Below are 20,825 nucleotides of genomic sequence, written 5' to 3'. Positions count from 1 at the left end.
ATTTACATTCCCCCCACCTCCCATGGAACAGGTCATAACAGAAGGCATTTCAAATGTTGTAACTTCACAAATCCTTTGACACCATTATAAGCATGGAGATTTTGAAAAATTCAGTTTTTTAATTTTAAATGTCATGAAAGATTATGCAAAGCAGTGAAGGTGGAATAACTTTTTATTAATATTTTAGCAAAACTACATGTAATGTTTGGTTATATTTCTTCATCTTGCTTTTTTTTTTACTCTCATGCTGGCTAAAGGTTTGCAAAAGTGTTGCTATGGTTAAGTCTCTATCAACTATTGTCACTGGTTGTAGCAGTCACAGTAGGTTAATTTTCATTGGTATGAATTTCAACCTCCAAATATTAATTGCTTTCCATATCAAATTGTTTATTTCTTGTAAGATGTCCATCACAAGTTGGTCTGCTCGCTGTCTCCTCACCTAGCAATCCAGGCTGCCAGGTGTCCAGCATTTGGAGCATTTGGTAGTGATTGTGGCAGGTAGAAAGGAAGGTAATGAACTGGAGACTGGCTCTTAAAGACACCTACCCAGCAGATATGCATATTGTGTCCAGTGATGGGGTGACAGCAGAATTGACTAACACATTGACTAGAATAATTTCTTGAAAAATGTATTAACATTTCTAAGGTGGCATCATTCAGCACAAAGTGTGTAGATTATCCTCTTGTTTCCTTATAAAAATTTTAATAATTTTGAGTGATTTGGGGTGTGTGTTAAGACCATTGCTTTTTTTTTTTTTTTAAATGGGTATTTGGCTTACTCTATAAATTAAAAAATCAGATGGGCAAATAGCTATCTATTTCTATGTGTTATGTTGTTTAGGTAGCTCATCAATGGAATTTATTAATAGTATCAAAATATTATGACAATTTAATCAGTGACATTAGGGTAAATGTCCTTAGTGTTTGTCATGTTTTCAATGTGATTTACATCTAGTTGCAGGCTTCTTGGTTGCCATTTGGACCCAGTGAAATTTTACCGAAGTGTCAGATAGTACCTGGGAATACTCACAGCTCTCAAATAGTTGAGGCAGCAGTTATGGTTAGTGATTAATACTTGAAACAATTACAATTGCAGGGGAAAAAAAATCTTAATTATTGTAAAGGAGTTAGGTGATTATAAATATACATTTTCATGAAGACAATTCACTTAAGAGAGAGAGAGAGAGATCTTCAAAACATTCTCTGGTATTACAACTTTCAGTGGAATGGTATTAAAATTCCAATTTCGTATTGCTCATTCTTTTACATTGAAGCAGATGTAAATTTCATAAGGATTCTGAATATCATCCCATCTTCAAATATAAATGCAATTACTGGTCAATAGTTTTGGATAATTCATACATCTGCTGAAGTCGTGAAGATTTTATTAATTACATTGACTTGAACTTTGCTCTATTTGGTAAATAGGTGTGTGGATGATCTTATTACTGACAAATTTTTCGAAGTTTCAGTCACAAAAAAAAGAATTCCTTCCAAGTGAGGAATACTGTGTAAGTCAGGTACTGTCTGTGAAAGGCAAAAGGAGATCGTACACAAAAGATACAATGTTCATGCTTTAAATGACTAGAATAAAGTTAGTAGTTTTGCTCTTTTTTTAAAGAATTATTAATTTAATTTAATTTAATTTATTCATTCATTTATTTTTTAATTGGACCAGAGCAAGACACACACACACACACGTGCGCACACACACACGCACACACACACACACACACAGAGAGAGAGAGGGAGAGGGAGAGGGAGAGAGAGAGAGGGAGAGAGAGAAGGAAAGTTATAAAACAAGACACCAGGTCCTGGAATTGAACCATGGTTGACCATGTGGGAGTGTTCAGCACCTTAACCCTTAACCACCATGCCACTTGCCACTTGCTGGTCCTGTTAGTAGTTTTTGTTTGTTTGTTTGTTGTTTTCCCCCTCAGTTATTAAAGGTTGTGAAAATAATTAAATTAAACTTCCATTGTTACCCAAGAGATAATTCTCAAACTTCTGCCTCTACCCATGTTTGTCAAGTGCTTTCAATAGCATTATTATTGTTTAGGGTTTTCTTTTCTTTTCTTTTCTTTTCTTTTCTTTTCTTTTCTTTTCTTTTCTTTTCTTTTCTGTGTGTGTGTGTGTGTTTTGTTTTTTGTTTGTTTGTTTTTTTCCTCATTGAGCATGTGCGCTTAGGAGAAAAAGACAGACAGTGAGAAGGAAAGTGAGAAATCATACCCTAGGGAGTATGGCTACACCAAAATCCCTTGTCGCCCTGGGATTTTGGGCATGCATGCACATGTAGCTGGAGTGATTTTCAAGCCTCCAGTTTCAGGACTCAAATTTCAGTCAACCATGAGGGAGTTCAGCGCTTTAAGCATTAACCACAATGCCATCTGCTGGCCCGTCTCCCAAAACTATTCTTCATTTCTATTTCATGTTCTTATCTTCAGATTTTTTAACTTAGTGAACACAAAAATTGTCATGTGTTAATACTTGTCTTCCATCTCCTCCTTCTTTTGGCTACTGCTATTCTACTACTAATCCCAATACTTATTTAACCAACGTAATATGTACTACTGGCCAATAGTTTGAGATAATTTATAATTCAACTGAAGCTTCAGAGGTTTCTTTTTTTGTTTCTTTTTTCTTTTTTTTGGAGCTATTTTTGCTATAGGGCATGTGCACTTGTTAGAAAGACAGAGATAGAGAGACAGAAAGTAAGAAATCACCTCTCCAGGGTGATGGCCACACCGCAATCTCTTCTCCTCCATTCTCTTCTCGAGATCTTGAGCATGCATGCACACGTGCCCGGTGTGAGTTTAAGCCACTGGGTCCAGGAATTGACCCACAGTCGACTACATGGGAGTCCAGCGACATACTCATTACGCCAACTGCTGGTCCCCAGAAGTTTATTTTAGAGTTTGTGGCCTACAAAAAGCTTGGGCTCTTGAACCATGTTATTTTGTATGAAGTCAACTGTGCTTTTAGAAATAGTCATGTGTATATGTTCTATGTTTATCATCTTGTTTATCCTTCACAACAGATCTGTGAGGCAGGTGTGAGTCTTATCAGCATTTCATAATGGTGAAGACTGAGATCTAAAAGATTAGACAATTATCAAGGTCACTAAAATTTTACATTTAGGCTGCCTGGTTATAAACCTCCTGCTTTCAAGTAGCCTACAGTACAATGCTGTCTTTGTTTTTTTCACCAAAATTATTATTTTGATATTAGCATTCTCACCTGTAATGTAAAGGCAAGTAGTGATGGAATAATTAATTGGATATACCCACTAATAAATATTTGCCATATCCTCACATTCAAAATAGAATATCCATGAAATTTTCTAGATATTAGAATTATTTGTGTTACTGGTGTACACCACAGTTTAAAAACTAAGACCTCGGGACCAGCAGTTAGCGTAATGGCTATGTCGCTGGACTCCCAAGTAGTCGACCCGGACCCAGTGGCTTAAACTCACCCCGGGCGCGTGTGCGTGCATGCCCAAGATCCCGAGAGGAGAATGGAGGAAAAGGGATTGCGGCGTGGCCATCCCCCCTGGGGGGTGATTTCCTGCTTTCTATCTCTCTGTCTCTCTCTGTCTGTCTGGCGAGCGCACGCGCCCTATAGCAAAAACCTCTCCAAAAAAAAAAACTAAGACCTCATAATTACCTAGACAATTGTTTTGAAATTTCTTGTGTTTGTGCTCTGTGTGTTGTATAATGATCCTGTAGCATGTAGGGATAATGGGACATTAGACCATCAACCACCTTCTTAGTAGAGTGATTGATTTAAGTAGAAGGTTGACTTGCCTGGAAAATGTTCTATTTCCTCCAACATGTGGGAGAAATGTGGTTGTGTGGAAGGTTATATCACATAGGCCAGCAACCTCAAATGTCTGACATTTAAAAAATTAATTATAAGTAATCTTATCCTGAATTATCTATACCAAAACATGTATTCCATGTGGACTTCGTTTAATTTCCACTGTTATTTCTGCTGTTGGGGTACTATTTTGCTGGTGCTATTTTAGAAGATTCTGTAATATGTTCAAATCAAAACTTAGTGTATTCTACAGCGCAAGATTCTTAATCTTGCTATGCTATTTAGGAAAGAGTTGCCAGGGAAGACTGGGGCATGGAGAGTTGTATTCTGCTTAGTTCAAAGAAATGTTTTAATCTTTTCCTATTATCAGTATATCTGTGAATTGAACTGAATAGAATTAGAAAGATCCCAGGAGGAGAATAGAAGAGAAGGGATTATGGTGTGGTCAATACTCCCCTTTTCCTTTCACTGTCTGTGTCTCTCTCTGGCAAGTACATGTACCCTATGGAAAACAAAACAACAAAACAAACCAAAAAACACTCTTAAAAAAAAAAGCATCCTTAAATCTTATTTTATTGATTGTCAAATTCATTTTGGTAAAAACAAAAACACCTATGGAAGCATTTCAAGAAGTACATTGGGTATTCCTAAAATGACATCTAGTCTCTGCTCTTGGTCACTTAAGTAGCAGCATGCCATCTAAAAGCCACACCAAATTTGTTGTATGGGAGAGAGATGATTAAGTAGATGAAATATTATTGCTCAAATATGGATTTAAAAACTTCAATACCAGGTGTCAGGTCATTTTCAAATGACAATTTAATACTGATATAACAGAAAAAGAAACAACCCTGAAGAATTGAAAGCAATAAAAGTATGTATTAAATAAGAACAACTTGAAAGCATATGACTACTAAAAATGTGATCATTCTGTAATATAAGCATTTTAAAAAGTCATATTAACAAGTTGGGCATTTTCTTTTCCACATGTCTCCCCATCCAGATTTATATTTTTGAAAATAATATTTACTATCAACCGGATATAAAAAGCAGTTCATTGCGACTGACATCTTCAGGAAAAGAAGGGATTATTTTCAATGGGATTGCTGACTGGCTATATGAAGGTGAGTTGAACAGATTTAGAGTTAAAAGAATACAAATGACAAAATCTGTAAGAAAAATCTGATCATTCCAGAGCAATACATACAGCACTATTCCTCCTCCTCAATCACTCTCAAAATCACCGTCATGCTTTCATATCTTTGCATGTGGTCATATTTGGACTTTATATAAGTAGTTCAAGAAGGTAGATTTTATGTTTTATGACATTTAACTAATGAAAGTGAATTAGTTTCTTACACTGCTACATCACTGTAGAATTAGATGGTTAATTTCCCTGAAGCTCTGGAGAAAAGAAACAAAAACTTTACAGCTGAAAAAAATTAAAGAAAATCACATGATTGTAGTTATTTGCATTAAGGACTCTGTTGCACATTTAGCAATCCTTTGCATAAGTAGTTAAGTAAAATTTATATAAATAGGTATTTTCAGTAACTGTTGAATCAAATTTTAGTAACAGTTGGGAATATAAAAATGAATAAGATGATGGAAATCTCTAGTTTTAATCATGTACCAATTGATAACTGAGTTCTGAGTGCAGATCGCCTGAGGAAGATTTAAAGCTTGAATTCAATACACAGGTTTCGGACTCTGCAACTCATCTTGGCAAAATATATCAAGCTTTAAATTAAGTTAGTCTGTTTGATTAGATTTTTAAAGCTAAGAATCATACAAAACCTCAAATTTATTTTTTTGATTAATATCTGCAAATTCAATCTCTCTACTTCAGATTCTGTACTTTTCATTCCATAAGAAAAGAGAATCATTTGGGGCATTCATTCATTCTCTCAATCAACAAATATTATTAAAAATCTACTATATTCCAGGTATTCGTTTAGGTATTAAGATACAACAGAGTAGGGATCAGCAGTTGGCATAATGGCTATGTTGCTGGACTCCCATGTAGTCAATCACAGTTCAAGTCCCAGACCTGGTGGCTTAAACGCAAGCCAGATGTGTGTGCATGTGTACCCAAGATCTTGAATGGAGAATGGCAGAGAAGGGATTGTGGCATAGCCACCCCCCCTTCCCCCAACCACCAGGAGTGATTTCTTGCTTTCTGTCTCTCTCTCTGTCTTTCTGGTGAGCACATGCACCCTATAGCAAAAACCTCTCTAAAAAAAAAAAAGAGAGAGAGAGAGAGATAACAGAGTACCAAAAAATGTACTAGTCAAAGACCTTTCATTCAAGTGATGAATTTTGCTAAGTGGAGTAATTTAATTGGGGAAGGGTTGTTGTAGCCTTGATACACACACACACACACACACACACACACACATATATACACACACAGAAATATAAATATATAAATATACATGTACACAGTATATTTCTGTGTACATGCTAGTATCGAATCATATTTTTAGTCTATAGATTATTTGAGAAGTACTGAGAGCTACTACAACAATATCAAAATTATATTATTCACGTTTTTTTAAAAAACAATACAAAAGTAGATAAGTAGGTTCTTTGGTTTAAAGTTGACAGAGGCTCACTCATATTTTCCTATTTCAAACGGATAAGTGATTAGCGTGGCCTGAGATGGCCCACTGAATTGAAGACACAGGCAGAGAACACCCTTGAAACCGGGATCGTTCTGAGAACCTTGGTAGCAGCGCTGATGCCTTTACGCTAGAGGAGTGCAGAGACTAATATGTACCTTTTATCTTCAAAATGTTGGTACTGTGTCAGACCCAGACAGAGGCAGAAATCATGGCAATGTAGTGTGGTAAGTACTATAGATGAATCTCAGTAAACATAGCATTCTATGGAGGAGACAAGGAGTAAGACTTCCTTAAAGAAGAAACCTGAGTTTAGCCTGAAGGAAGAAAGTAGGAAGGAAAATCCAAGCAGGTTACAGCTTGCAAAACTACGGAAGAGTTAAATAGCACAGCATGTGTCTGAGAAACTAAAATCCGCTTTATATTATTGAGGCATGAAATTTGAAACAACGGGAGGCAGCCAGAATCAAAAGATGGTGACCTCTAATAGTGATCTGGGATTTCTATCACATTTTCTACTAATGAGTGGGAAAACTAGTAGCTTTTCAGGAAGAGAGTGACAAGATTAGATCTTCTGCATAAATAGATCATTTTGGCCACAGTGTGAAGCTAGAATCAAATAGCAGACAGAATCAGTGAGTAGTTATAAGAGTTCTTCTGTGTTCAATCAAGAGATAATGAGCAGTGGAACAAGGTTTCAAACAGTAAAAAGGAGGGAAGACTCTAAAATTGATCTGGTAATAAAATAAGTCTTCGTGGCTATATGGATGGGGCAGATTAAGAGTCAGGAATGACTCTGGCTTCTGGTTTGGGACTGGCTGTCACAGTTAACAAGCATTCACAAAAAGCTGTAGATTTCAGAGATGAGAAAAGTTATTTTATAGGAGTGTGGCCATTTCCCAGTGTGCCGGGATGCTACTTTGAGTGACAAAATGTGATCCTTAACGTCTATTCATTTTCACTGAAATACGGGTATTCTTATTGTACACTCTGTTTACTTTACTGACTTGCTCCTTAACTGAGAGAATTTGGGCTTCTATTCTACTGAGAAAGCTTTATGTATTCAGGTTATGGGCATTTATTTATTTATTTATTGGAGATGTTCATGCTATAGGGCACTTGCACTCGCCAGAAAGGCAGAGACAGAGAGACAGAAAATGAGAAATCACCTGCCGGTGGGGTGACCATGTCACAATCCCTTCTCCTCCATTCTCTTCTAGGGATTTTGGGTACACACATACATGTGCCAGTGTGAGTTTAAGACACCAGGTCCAGGACTTGAATCGTGGTCGACTACGTGGGAGTCCAGTGACATAACCATTACACCAATTGCTGGTCCCAATGGGTATCACATTTTAATGAAAATTTTAAGGGCAAAAATTACAGAGTGTTATCTAATAAAGAAAGTAATTTTTATCATTACAAAATCAAAATCTATAGATTTTGGTTAAGTAAACAGTGTTGGGGAAAGTGTTGCAAGATAAACAGGTAATAATATTTTATAATGACACTGTGAGTCTCACACATTCACAGGTAAATGAAAAAGTTACACCTTTTGCTATTCAGATTAAACTTAAAACTGATATTGCAGAAATACCAGAACATTTCATTTTGTTTGTGATTTAATTTTCACCAGGCTGGTATATTTATAAGGTAAACAATATCTTGGGACCAGCAGATGGCTTAAGGGTTATGTTGCTGGACTCCCACATGGCTGACCTTGGTTAGAGTCTCAGACATGCAGCCTGAAATTCAGGATGGGTGCAAATGCATGCCTGCCCAAAACCCCAAGAGGAGAATGGAGAAACAGGGACTACAGCATGGCCCTCAACCCCCATCGTGGAGGGGGTGTGATTTCTCTTTTTCTGTCTCTCTGTCTCTGTCTATCCGGCAAATCCATGCAACCTATAGCAAAAATAAATAAATAAATAAACAAACAAATAAACAATATCCTTATCAATAAATTATAATTGCCACATCTTTTTATTTAATGAGAGCAATGTAAAAATGCCTATTACTTTATTTTCGTCTTCTCTTGAACACATGAAATCACATCCATTCTTTTCTTGCTTCAACAATATCTTTTTGAGTGATTACTGCATGCCAGGGAAATGACTCTCTGTTAGATAAGAGAAAAAAGATAATAATAGAGGTGCAGTCGTGGAAACCAGGAGGAGACACTTGTCCATAGCACTAAAGTCTCTGTAGCTCAAACAAGCTGTACATTCCAAAGTTACCCTTGCATTTGCAACTAGGTCAGTGAAATAATGTCAATCAGTAGGTTCAGTGGATGAAGTTCTAAGTGAGAAATGAGAGAGTTTTGAATATAGACATTCTTTTCAAGAAACTTGACAGTGGCATGCAGAAAATCGGGAAAATAAGGAGGAAAAATCAACCACAAATCCTCAGGACTGTCACATCCTCAGAAAATCCTATCTAAATTGATAAACTATTAATATATAACATCAACTAGCTTTTCTGAATAGCATGTTAATCTGAACACAGTGGTTGTATCTTTGTTAATTTTCTTCAAGTGTTTGGTGTTGAGGCTGTGTGTAACTGTCCATGATATAAAATCACATGTGCTGAAAACTCCATCTGCTCTATAGCAAGATTTTCTAAATTAGAGGAAAAAATTAACACAAACAATAAAGACAAAACCTACCCTAGATATGAATGAATGTAATATATAAAAATAGTTTGTAAATAATATAGAGTATTTAACATAGAAATTTCAGTTCATGAGTTAATGTCTTTACTAGTTGCAATTAAAGACTTTTTATCTGGGGTGATCTTTAGATAAATGCTTATTAAAGATTATTTTATTTATCTCATTCTCATTTTAATTTGCTCTGTTTCTGAAGAAAGTTGCAGAACTCTTTATATATTATATTGATATTTTATCATTTTCATGGAAAGAATATTTGGCACTGAGCACTCTACAATAAATGAGAGTAGGGAACATCTAATTTCTGTTGAAAAGTACCCTCAAATCCAGGACATGCTTGCTCTTGGGAAGTACTTGGCATGTATAATTTAGAGCCTGCAAGGAGACTTTCTTTGTAGATATGTCTGTATCTTTGATATGATTATTGTATACTCTATGCTTTGATATGCTTTAGAACGCCATACTCTCCTTCACAAAGACAATCAGAAATCAAAATAAGTTTTAAAAAATTTTTCAGAGTATTGACTTTAGCCAACAGGATATCTCGCTAACCTTCAAATTTCAAATTGGTTCACACTCAATTGGCACTTAACATACATACTTTATTCCTCAGTGTGTCTGTCATTCCCTCAACTAAATTGTAATTATAAAAATCAGGATCAGGACCATAACTGGAAAAAAGTGTCTAGTTCAAAAGAGAATAATTCAAGGAGACTTTATCTATGAAGAGATCACATACTGAGGACCAAAATAATGCCACAACCTATGATTAGTAATGATTTAGCCATTGACACTTCATATTGGGGGAAGAGGAAGCAGTTCTCAGAAAACAGAAGGGAGGAAGCCTGTAGATTTTTCACATTAATAGTAGCAGCGAGTATCAGTTGAGAAATACAGCCTGCCCCACACAGTTTCCATGGATGGGAGCCAGGAAAATAACTTCCATGTGTCCACATCCTCCTTTCATTTGATTTTTCTGATAGATGAACCCAAAACTCTATTACTGCCCAATCCTATTACTTCTTCCTATTAGGAGGCTATCATTTCAGTTTTCCATTGACCAGGACTATTGGACAAAGATGTATTTGTGAATCACCTAAGTTATAAACATATTCTTTCTTGTTCTTTGTATTTGAAAGATGCATTTTATTTCTGGAACATGAGATCAATTGTCAAGTCCAAGTCCAGAATAGCTTCTGATTTGTGTTTTTTTTTTTTTTTTTTTGGTCTCTAGCTATAATGAGACCAAAATGGCCAAGGGAACCTTCAGCTTCCAATTCTGAGGAATAGAATTATGACTACATTCCTGTTAGAGAAATTCTTCTTCAGTGAATCAGATAGCAACCAGTTCATGACAAGCAGTTTATGTTGTATAGTAACTTGATATCCTGTGGTCATACCATAGATTTTTTTCTACCAAAGCCCAGTAAACAGTTACTTTTGAAACAGATCGTATTTATCAACACAAGAGAAAATGGTATTTCTCTAAAACTTGAAATGTCTGTGCTATGTTCATCACACGGAGGGTACCAAAGGAGCCACACAATCTCCTATTTTGCCATGGGCACTGGCATTCCTATTGAATCTCTTGGGTCCCAAGGAACAAGGGACAGAGGAGTTTGCATAATGGCCTTGGGGTGTTGCAGAACCCTCTGTTGCACAGGTTCTATTCAGAACTGGCAGCTTTACAGGTTCCCAGGGGACCAAAACAGAATAGCACATGTGAGCATAATTTATCTTGTCTCCAAAATCCAATCCATCTTTTTCTTTACTTTTGTGTAAGTACAGTACCAACAATTTTCCCTCTCCTTAGAAAAATATTTTATTATATCCCAGACTACTAGGTCTCTAAAAAGCTCTCCAGTGTTTCCGGCTCTTAAACCTTGGCAGTAATTTAGGGGACCAGCAGTTAACATAACGGCTATGTCGCTGGACTCCCACGTAGTCAACCGCGGTTCGCATCCCAGACCCAATGGCTTAAAACTCTCGCCAGGCATGTGTGTGCGTGTGTGCCCAAGATCCAGAGAGGAGAATGGAGGAGAAGGGATTGCGGCGTGGCCATCACCCCTGGAGGGTGATTTCTCGCTTTCTGTCTCTCTGTCTCTCTCAGTCTGTCTGGCGAGCGCACGCGCCCTATAGCGAAAATCTCTCCAAAAAAAAAAAAAAAAAAAAAAAGAAAACCTTAGCAGTAATTTGCCTCCTATTCTCTGTTTCTATCCATTGGAAATCCACTTCTCTTGGATAGTAGTAGGTTTTGTCAGCAAAAAGTCTTGTGGGAATTCTGAGGTTGAAAACTTCAGTCATAAAATTAGCCACAAACAGCACCATTCTACAAAGTGTGTAATTTATGAACTAGTCCACAAAACATAGGCATGACATACCTTTATGTAAATATATTTATCTTATATGTCAGGGTCCCAATCTTTCTTCACCAATATCTTTATTATAGCTAGAAAGAAAAATGAAATTGGGAACCAGCAGTTGGCATAATGGCTATGTCACTGGACTCCCACGTAGTCGACCGCGGTTCGTGTCCCGGCCCCGGTGGCTTAAAACTCACGCCGGGCACGTGTGCATGCGTGCCCAAGATCCCGAGAGGAGAATGGAGGAGAAGGGATTGCGGCGTGACCATCCCCCCTGGGGGTGATTTCTCGCTTTCTGTCTCTATGTCTCTCTCTGTCTGTCTGGCGAGCGCACGCGCCCTACAGTGAAAATCTCTCAAAAAAAAAAAGAAAAATGGAATTAAGCTCCTCACTTGAGTTGCAGCTCCACAAACATTACTGTGTTCTGTAGAACAGCAACCACATCTGTCCTGCAAGTATAGGAGAGACAGACTCTTTCTCTCAAAGACATGGTGATCTTTTGTTCTATATGTGCACTTCTAATTTCACAATGATATTTTCCATTTAATTTTCTTCCTGAATAATCTCTCGGGGATATTAGGAGAAGCACATGGACTATGTTTCACAGTCTAAAACAGGCATCGTTGTTGAGTCAACTAAATGCCACAAGTGCAAGTTCTTACACTTTTCCCTCACCTGCACTTTATGCCACATTGCCGCCAGTGACAGCTGATTACTCGTGATTCTCCTCCTTGCTATGGATCGCTCAGTGCTCCACTTCCCACTTAGAAAGGTGATTATTGCAATCTTTTTATATATACAGGAGAAACCAAATCTCAAAAACAAATTTTTAAGACCTCTTTTCCAAGTCTTCTACTGGCACTATCACTGTATCTGTCATTGTCTCAAAAGGGAAGACTACGCATATTCAAAAGGGTAATTAGAAGAGAATTTATTTATAAAGATAACAATAACAAGGGTGGAGGTGTAGGGAAACCATTATGGAGAGAGCTGAGATCCAAACTAGTAGCAGTCAAGCTGTCACCACTCCTCAGACCATAGAGATGAGCTATTGCCAGGCAGAAGGAAGGACTTGTGTAGACGAGGCTCTATTGACAGGAATAGAGACATCTTTTAAAGTTCACAGCCAGCCTGAGGAGCCAGCCTGAAGCATGGAGCCCAGAGAATAGTCTGTTCCTTCTAATCTCCTGCCAAAGCACCACAATCACCATGTTCTCTCTCTGAAAACCTTTGATGTAGGTTAATTCTCCAGGCCAGAAAGCAAATGTAGAAAAGTGGAGAGTGGATCTTGGATTACATAAAATAAATTCAGCATATTTCTTATTTTATTTCCTTAGAGCTTCAAATAGCTTAATAAATTTACTGGGTTCCCAACTTGTTTGATGATAAGAAAATAGAAATATGACTACATGCAAATATGAATGGATGGTGACATTTATATGGCTTAGGCCATGTCTTACTATTCAATTGCTTACTCATTTTACTCCAATAGTGCTTTAAACTACCCTGTCTACATTGCTGACAGTCCATAAAATCCCGACTTTGTTGCTTAATTTTTTCCTTCCTATGTATCTGCTATTTCTTACATTAAAAGGATAACTGAGAAAGCAAATTCTCAGGGAAAATGATAAAATCCAACACACTGTCTAGAAACTGTGTACAATGGAGATTTCAAGGACAGATGTTTGTGGGTCACTGAACCCACATGTCTACAGTTGGTTTCAATTAACACTCATTTGTTCTAGAGGAACTTCTGCATTCTCATATCGCCCACTGGTGGTCACCAGATGGAGAGAGACTTGCCTTCCTGATGATAAATGACTCCTTGGTGCCTACTATGGTTATCCCTCGGTTTACTGGAGCATTGTACCCCAAAGGAAAGCAGTACCCGTATCCTAAGGTAGGTAATGTGGAAATGCTAGTTTGTTCTTCTCTCTCAGCACCAGTGACTTGATCGATGGATATTCTTGGTTCATGAACAAGTTGTCTTTGGAGGAAAAGGAGTTTCCTTTTCTTACTGACAGATTTGTCATTTTTAGCTCACTGTGGTCTGCACACATAGTACTTAGGTAGGAGGAGGTAGTGATGATTTGTCAAGTGGGATCGTTCTCTCTTGCTCATTTCTTTTCCTCTGATGCATTTTCTTGTTTGTTTACTTGTTTCTTTTATTTATTCTCTCACTTGCTCAGTTAAAAAAAAAGGTAAGAAGAGATAAGGGGCAGAGCACAGTTTTCTTCAAGATAGATTCAATGAGCTGTGAATGGTGTTATAAGGAAGGAGCAATGCCATGAAAAAATAAGCTGGAAGTTCTTTGTTAAAAAAAAAAAAAAGGAGCTTCTTTCAGATAATTTCTTAGCATACTTAATATACCATATGTTAATGTGTGTTATAAATCTCCTATGAAAAATAGACTAAGCATAAAGAATCTCTGGTAAGGAATAGATTAAGCATAAAGAATCTCAATGAAGAATAGACTACGCATTAAAAAATCACCAATAAAGAACAGACCACGAGGAAAGGATTTATTAGCATTAGTATTAATATCAGCATTACTTTAGCAGAGCATGCTATGGAAAATACTTTAGAACTGCTGACACTGAGTCATAGACTGGGACGAGTAGGAGAGATGAAATCGTCTCATTGGGCATGCAAATATGGAAATCCTGACCAACCTACAAAGTGATATTCCAGTGCTGGGTTAGGGCTCTAAAAGATGGATGTATAAACATCTGAAGTTTACTGGTTTATGCCATTTTTAATGACTCAATGTCTGCTTTTTAAATTGCATTTCTTCATATTTACATAACAAAGAAAAAGGCTCAAAATAAATCCCACATACATTACCCATGTAAAGATAGTTTACAGGAAGATCTAAAATTCTACTTCAAACATTTTATCTGTGAATTAAGAGAATGTTGATTTCACTTAAAAGCTGGGTTTTCTTAGCCATTTCTTAAATGAGTTCTACTGTTTTTTGTTCTGTTTTGTTTTGTCTTCCTGAAGCTTGATAGGTTTTCGGCCTTTGAATTTGTGCATTGCATTGAGTGGGCCAAGTACTAGACAAATTTCCATCATAGTCATTACTCTAAGTCTGCAGCGAAGGTGTGGTCAGCCATTCACACTTTCCTCATGTTCCTACCACCCTCAGACTCAAATTATCCAAGGGTGTAGAACAAGGGGCTGGAGTATGGAGAATCAGGAATGAGAAGAGCATTTTAATTCTAGATTCTAAACGGTCTTTTTTTCTTCCCCCTCCCATCTTCCTACTGTAAGTTATAGTATTAAATTCAAAATTCTGGAAATCTGATTCAATAATTTTGAAATGTAATAGCATCTTCTCTGGACATAAACTAGAAGGCACATATATTCAGTGTTCTGCAGAAAAAAAAATACCAATCTTACCACACAATAAAATAATCATATTCACCAAGGAATTGTTATTATACACACACATGAAATTCTCCAATTACAAATAAATTTAGCCACTTTTTTGGTGAAAGACAATTTATACATTACACAAACACCTATTTTCTTCCCCAGAAAAAAACTGAAAGGAATTTCTAAGTATATTAATGCTCAGAATAGTTGATTTGCTTATGATATTGAAAGTTCATCTGAAAATGTAAATAGAAAATGGAGATCCAGTGACCTACTGTGAAGGGCATATCCCACTACTCAATAAACCATACAAGGCAGTCAAATCACAACAACTTTTTTTTTTTGGAGAGGTTTTTGCTATAGGGCACGTGTGCTCACCAGACAGACTGAGAGAGACAGAGAGACAGAAAGTGAGAAATCACCCCCCGGGGGGATGGCCACGCCGCAATCCCTTCTCCTCCATTCTCCTCTCGGGATCTTGGGCACGCACGCACATGCACCTGGCGTTAGTTTAAGCCACCACGTCTGGGACTTGAACTGTGGTCGACTACGTGGGAGTCTAGCAACATAGCCATTATGCTAACTGCTAGTCCCCACAAATCAGAACAACTTTTTGTAGAAAGGACAATTTTCTGTAATTATTTTCTCAAGAACAGTGGGCTTTTTGTGATTCACATTTTTAAAGTCATATGCATTAGCTTCAAATTGCCATCCAGTAATGGGCTTATGGTGCTAAAGCTTGGACACTTCTATGTCTCCTAAGTTTGATAAGACAGTTGCACAAGTACAAACTTCTGAGAAAATTGATTTATTCTGAAGTAATTCGGAAGAGATTCGATACAAAGCTAGACACTTTATATTTAATAATTTGTTATTCAATTAGTTATTTAATATTGCTTAATAGTAAAAGTGAGCATACCGTAATAGTAATGTTTGCTTATCAATTAAACACATCATGTGTGCTAATAATGTACTTCATGCTTCAGAGAGACTTTTCACTTATTTCACCTCATTTTGATTTTTAATAATCGCCCCTATTTTTTCAGTTTGTGCTTTTGTTATTATTATAACAATCCTTTTTACCATCTAAAGCTTATCAGTAGCTTTTAGAAAAACTTCCTTACTGAACAGTTAGTCACTTTTTCAGGAGACACTATAGGCCTTCCTGTGCACAATGGCTGTTGGTTGGCATTTGATGAGCATCACCAAGATGGCCTGGGGTAGAGGTGCTCCTCTATAAAGCAGTGAGGATATGTAAGGGGACCTGTGTCCACATCGGTCACTGGGAAGATCCAACCTGCTGTTAGGAGAATGCCCTTTGTAGTACATCTGATCACTGACCTGTCATGACACCTCCACCTTGAGAGCAAAGATATGCTAAAATCTCTGTTGTGAGTCAAATTAGGGAACCCATATTTTAGGAAACAGTTTATATGTTTAGTTTGGTGTGTCAAAACAAAGATTGCAACTCCTCTGAGTGTAGACAAGACCACTTTGGAAGGGTTGAGAGTTGCAAATTTATGAACAAGGTGAACCTCACCTTGGAGTGATTAGTCAAGCTTTTGTCCTTCTGACAGAGGTCACCTGGATGTCCCTGCACCAATACTTCTCTCACTTTTTCCCCTTATGAATATCCTTATCTTCAAATGCCTTTATTCATGAACTTACAATACTGTGTTGGAAGTGAAGCAAACACAATCCAGAAGTAGAAAGTGAGGAATGAGTAACATAAACAGAAGTGGTTTCTGACGAAAATCAGTTTATAAACTGTACTAGGGAGAAATGTTCACCTGTTGAAATACTCATTTTGTAAGCTGAATAATGTGATTGAATGTATAAAAGAAAATGAAATAAAAAATGAAAATAAGAAGAAAATCAATTAGCTGATGGATCTTATTGGGTAAATTGAAATTATAAAGGGTTAAGTGCTTTTATGAAAGTCATTTATTTATCTGTTTATTTATTTTTAGTTTTGGGGGATAATTTGCACGTATTTACCAGAGAGACATTGACAGAGAGAGGGAAAGTGAGAAATCATCCCCTAGGGGGTGTGGCCATGCTTCAGTCTCTTCACCTCTATTCTCCTCCTGGGATTTTGGGACTTGAACTATAGTCAGCTATGTGGAATCTGGCACCTTAACCATCCTGCCACCTGCTGGCACCAAAAATCACAGCTATTTTAAGAACAGAATAACTCAAATTTGTTTATTCAGCTTCTCTCAATAAAACTATCAGAGGTCAGTTTATACTAAGGGCTTCAGAGTTCTTGGAAAACTATAATTAAAGCACACATTTATTTTGGTGCAAAAACATTGGAAATTCCTAAAGAGGTTTTTTAAAATTTTTTTTTCTTTCCATAATTTGCATTTCCATGAGTTTTTGGAAGACTCTTTTTTTCAGAAGCTCCAGTTGTAATCAAACATCTCCTTGTCAAGTTAACAAATATTTGCGGAGCTCTATGTGCCACACATATTCCTAGTCATTTTCTATGTAGGGGTCACAGTTTTAGCCTACACCTCCTATATACACTTTTTCTCTCTGTTCTCTGGTGTGCTTACATGCCCTATGGCAAAAAACTAAAAAAAAAAAAAAAAAAAAAGAAATAGAAAAAAACTTAAAAATGAAGGTTCCAAGTTAATGACTGCTTGTGAAGAGTATTTTTTTAAGTGATATTCTAGCAGCCAAAGACAAAAGGAAGAATCCCTAGACCTCAAGTAGTTTTTAATAGGAACACCTGCCCAGGTACTCAAGGCAACAGGGCTCAAAAAAAGTAGTTTTGTGTGTTGATCTTTGTTCTCAGAATAAATTTTAGTATCATTTTATGCATGTTACTTTCATCTTCAGACGTATTATTTTCTATTTTGTTTTAAAAAAGGCTTGTTAGTTTTTCCCATAGCACATGCATTGTTTCAATTAGCTTTAACTTATGCCGTAAACTTTGAAAAAGTGGTAGCTTAAAAATTGAAGTAACAAATAGAGTTCATAATAAATTGTGTTTTAAATTAAACTGCATTAAAATGAGTGCAGCAAATACCTAATGTGGTAAGATTTACTAATGAAATACACTAAACAAATATATTTGTATTTTACTTAATTCAGCATGATTCAGAACTCATAAAATACCCTATCATTAGCAATTCAGCACAAAAGAGATGCATAGTTCTATCTCAGTAACCTCAGGTTAATCTTCTTAATTAAAACATTATCTTGTTTAATGACAATTTAGTTGCCAGTAAAATAAGGTTAATTATTAAGGCTTGTGTTTCAGAATCATAGAGAAAGGAAATCTGTGGATTTGCAGTCTTTGTAGCAAATGTGACCATAGAAAGCAAATAGATGACCTTCTCTAATTTCCGAACTCTCGAAATGCCTCAAATATTAAACGATACAACTGAACCTGTAATGTGTGCTTAATTTCAAAACTCTATGGAAAGATAAAATTCTAACAGATAATATAATGCTTGACAGCTGAATTTTGGAGATAGACTTATGTTTGAGTTGCTCACTTTTTGTCTAAGAACTAGCCAAATGTGCACTTCACTTTTAATTTGTGTTCATGTAGGAATTAATTGGAATATCAGTAATCTTGTAGAGATGTAGGTTTAAAGTGATATTGACACAAAGAAAACTGCCTTAAAGATAATGATAATAACTATTTATATCTTTGACAATGTATGTCATATGCTTTTCTTCATTGCTATGAGTTCAAAGAAAGATCAAATTTAATTTTTTTTTGCTTTAATCAATGCATTGAATGGGGAAAAAAATAATAAGCACAGAGTTTTACTAACCAGAAAATATTTGGTATCGTAAAAGCTATCATTTTTAATTCAATTATATGCTATTTTATCCACTGTATGTACATCTTTTTTATTAGTTCCATATAACAAAATTGAGAGTTTTTTTTATTTACAGAAAAAAAAAATGCCTTTTAAATTGCTCATGACATATTCTCAGTGAAGTATCTGTTTTACTTTTGATAATCAAATCAAAGAATACTTAAATATCTTTATCATCTGCCGTGGTCCACATCAAGTAAATAAGAGTCAAAATTCGGGCCCACATTACATTGATTCACAGATTAAGTGAAACCAATTCCAAATGTTGTCATTTCACGAGCCTCAGGACTATCAGCCTTATGCTTGAGGTGGGATTCAGCAGAGGCTTAACAGTCTCCAGGCCTCTGAATGATTCTGATGCAGGCTAACCTATAACAACCATTGAGTATGCCAGATGAACAGAATGAGATAGAGAGATGAACAGATAGATATAGAGTTGGTGCTTTATCAAGTTTACAGGCTAGTTATCTAGAAGTCTTACTAGGGAACAGATTGTAGGCCCATACTCTAAGATTCTGATTCTGGGTCTGAGTGCAGGTCCAAGAGGGTACACGAATTTTGTTACCTGCAGTTTTAGGTGGTGCTGATTGACGCTGATGAACTGAGAAGAGTACTTTGAATGGCACTGCTAAGTACTATGGCCAGCTCTGAATTTTAGCATACCTGTTTGAGCTAAAGAAATGGTCTGACTAAAAATTACATGGATAAAGTTAGTATTTGCAAATAGAAACATGGCAAGTAAATAATAGAGGAATGATGTACTAAGAGTATTGGAAGGCTAAATTGTTTAGGCACTGAAAGGCTTGAGGTCGAGGGAAAAAAATGCACAACTCTGACATCAGAGTCTTTGGTGTGAGACAGGCTTATAGTTTGCATTCCAGGAAGCCCTTTATTGTATGAATCATTTCCATAATCTTTTTTCTTCACATCTGTTTATTGCAAGCCTTCTCTGACTTATTATTTTAATAGAAATTTTTCGTATAAGGCATACGTGTTTGCTGAGAGACAGAGGAGAGAGAAAGCAAGGAATGACCCCCAAGGGGGTATAGCTATGCTGCAATCCCTTCTTCCCTTCTCCTCTAAGTATTTTGGGTATACATACACATGCTCCCAGCATAAATTTCAAAACTCTGAGTCAGGGGCTCAAACTGTGGTCAACCCTATGGAAGTCCAGTGCCTTAACCACTATGCCAACTGCTGGCCCCCTAAATTTTCTTTGGCTTAATACTTCTTACCTATAGTTGATGCAGCTTCACAGATGTATTGTTTTCTTGTGATAACCTGAACAAACAGTTCTCTTTTTTTCTAGAGATTTTTGCTATAGGCCATGTGCGCTTACTGGAAAGACAGAGAGAGACAGCCAGAAGCTGCTCCCTCTGGGAATGGCCATGCCAAAATCTCCTCCATTCTCCTCTCAGGATTTTGGGCACGCACATACATGCTCCTGGCTTGAGTTTTAAGTTGTTCGATCTGGAACTCGAACAACTGTCGACAACATGGGAGTCCAGCGACATAGCCATTATGCCATCTACTGGTGCCACAAAACAGTTCTTGAGAAGCTCTTACTGACTACTGGTAGAATGAATTGTTACTTCTGGTCTTGATTTTGCCAATGCCAATTCCTTCAATGTAAACCTTTCTTTGTCATTTTAAATCAAAATGATCATTCTCCTTAGATTTTTGTCAGGTCTTTTCATTCAACTCACTTTCTTTTTTTCTTTAATTTTTATTTTCTACATTAATTCACTATACATTATCACAACACACCAATGAATTTTCCATCCAAAATACACTGTGCATTGGTTCAATCAAGCACATCAACATACATGTTCTCAGCAAATAATTTTCCAATTCTTACATCCTGCATACCTTGCCCTTTGTCTTGCCATCCCTGATTCCCCATCCCCCACCCTCTGCTATGTCCCATCTTCCTCCTCCATTGTCCCTGGCATCCATGGTTGCCCTCCATGCCTTCCGCCCCCCCCCCACATTCAATTGTTCTGCCAATGAATTTAATTAGTCTAAATATATCCAATAGGTAGCACAGCTGACACATACCTATACATGTACCCAAATCTGACCCTAGGCATAAACCCCAGTGAGTAGAATGAACATACTATAAAGTAGTACCCAGCTG

At 36.8% G+C, this 20,825-nt stretch overlaps 1 protein-coding gene across 1 annotated transcript in view; it reads left to right on the top strand.

Moving 5' to 3' along the window:
• DPP10 (dipeptidyl peptidase like 10) overlaps positions 1-20,825 on the top strand; it is a gene marked incomplete at its 3' end in the record, with an annotated part of 525,560 nt that overhangs the window by 452,180 nt on the left and 52,555 nt on the right. The window contains exons 7-8 of the mRNA XM_006160632.1: positions 4,823-4,943; positions 13,217-13,371. Of these exons, the coding sequence (XP_006160694.1) occupies positions 4,823-4,943; positions 13,217-13,371 (276 nt within the window). The remainder of the gene's footprint in view (positions 1-4,822; positions 4,944-13,216; positions 13,372-20,825) is intronic.

This window comes from Tupaia chinensis, unplaced genomic scaffold (genome assembly GCF_000334495.1).
Source record: "Tupaia chinensis unplaced genomic scaffold, TupChi_1.0 Scaffold000700_1, whole genome shotgun sequence".
Classification (NCBI taxonomy): domain Eukaryota; kingdom Metazoa; phylum Chordata; class Mammalia; order Scandentia; family Tupaiidae; genus Tupaia; species Tupaia belangeri.
The sequence above is the reverse complement of the archived record's forward strand: the minus strand, read 5'-3'. Positions and strand labels throughout refer to the sequence as shown.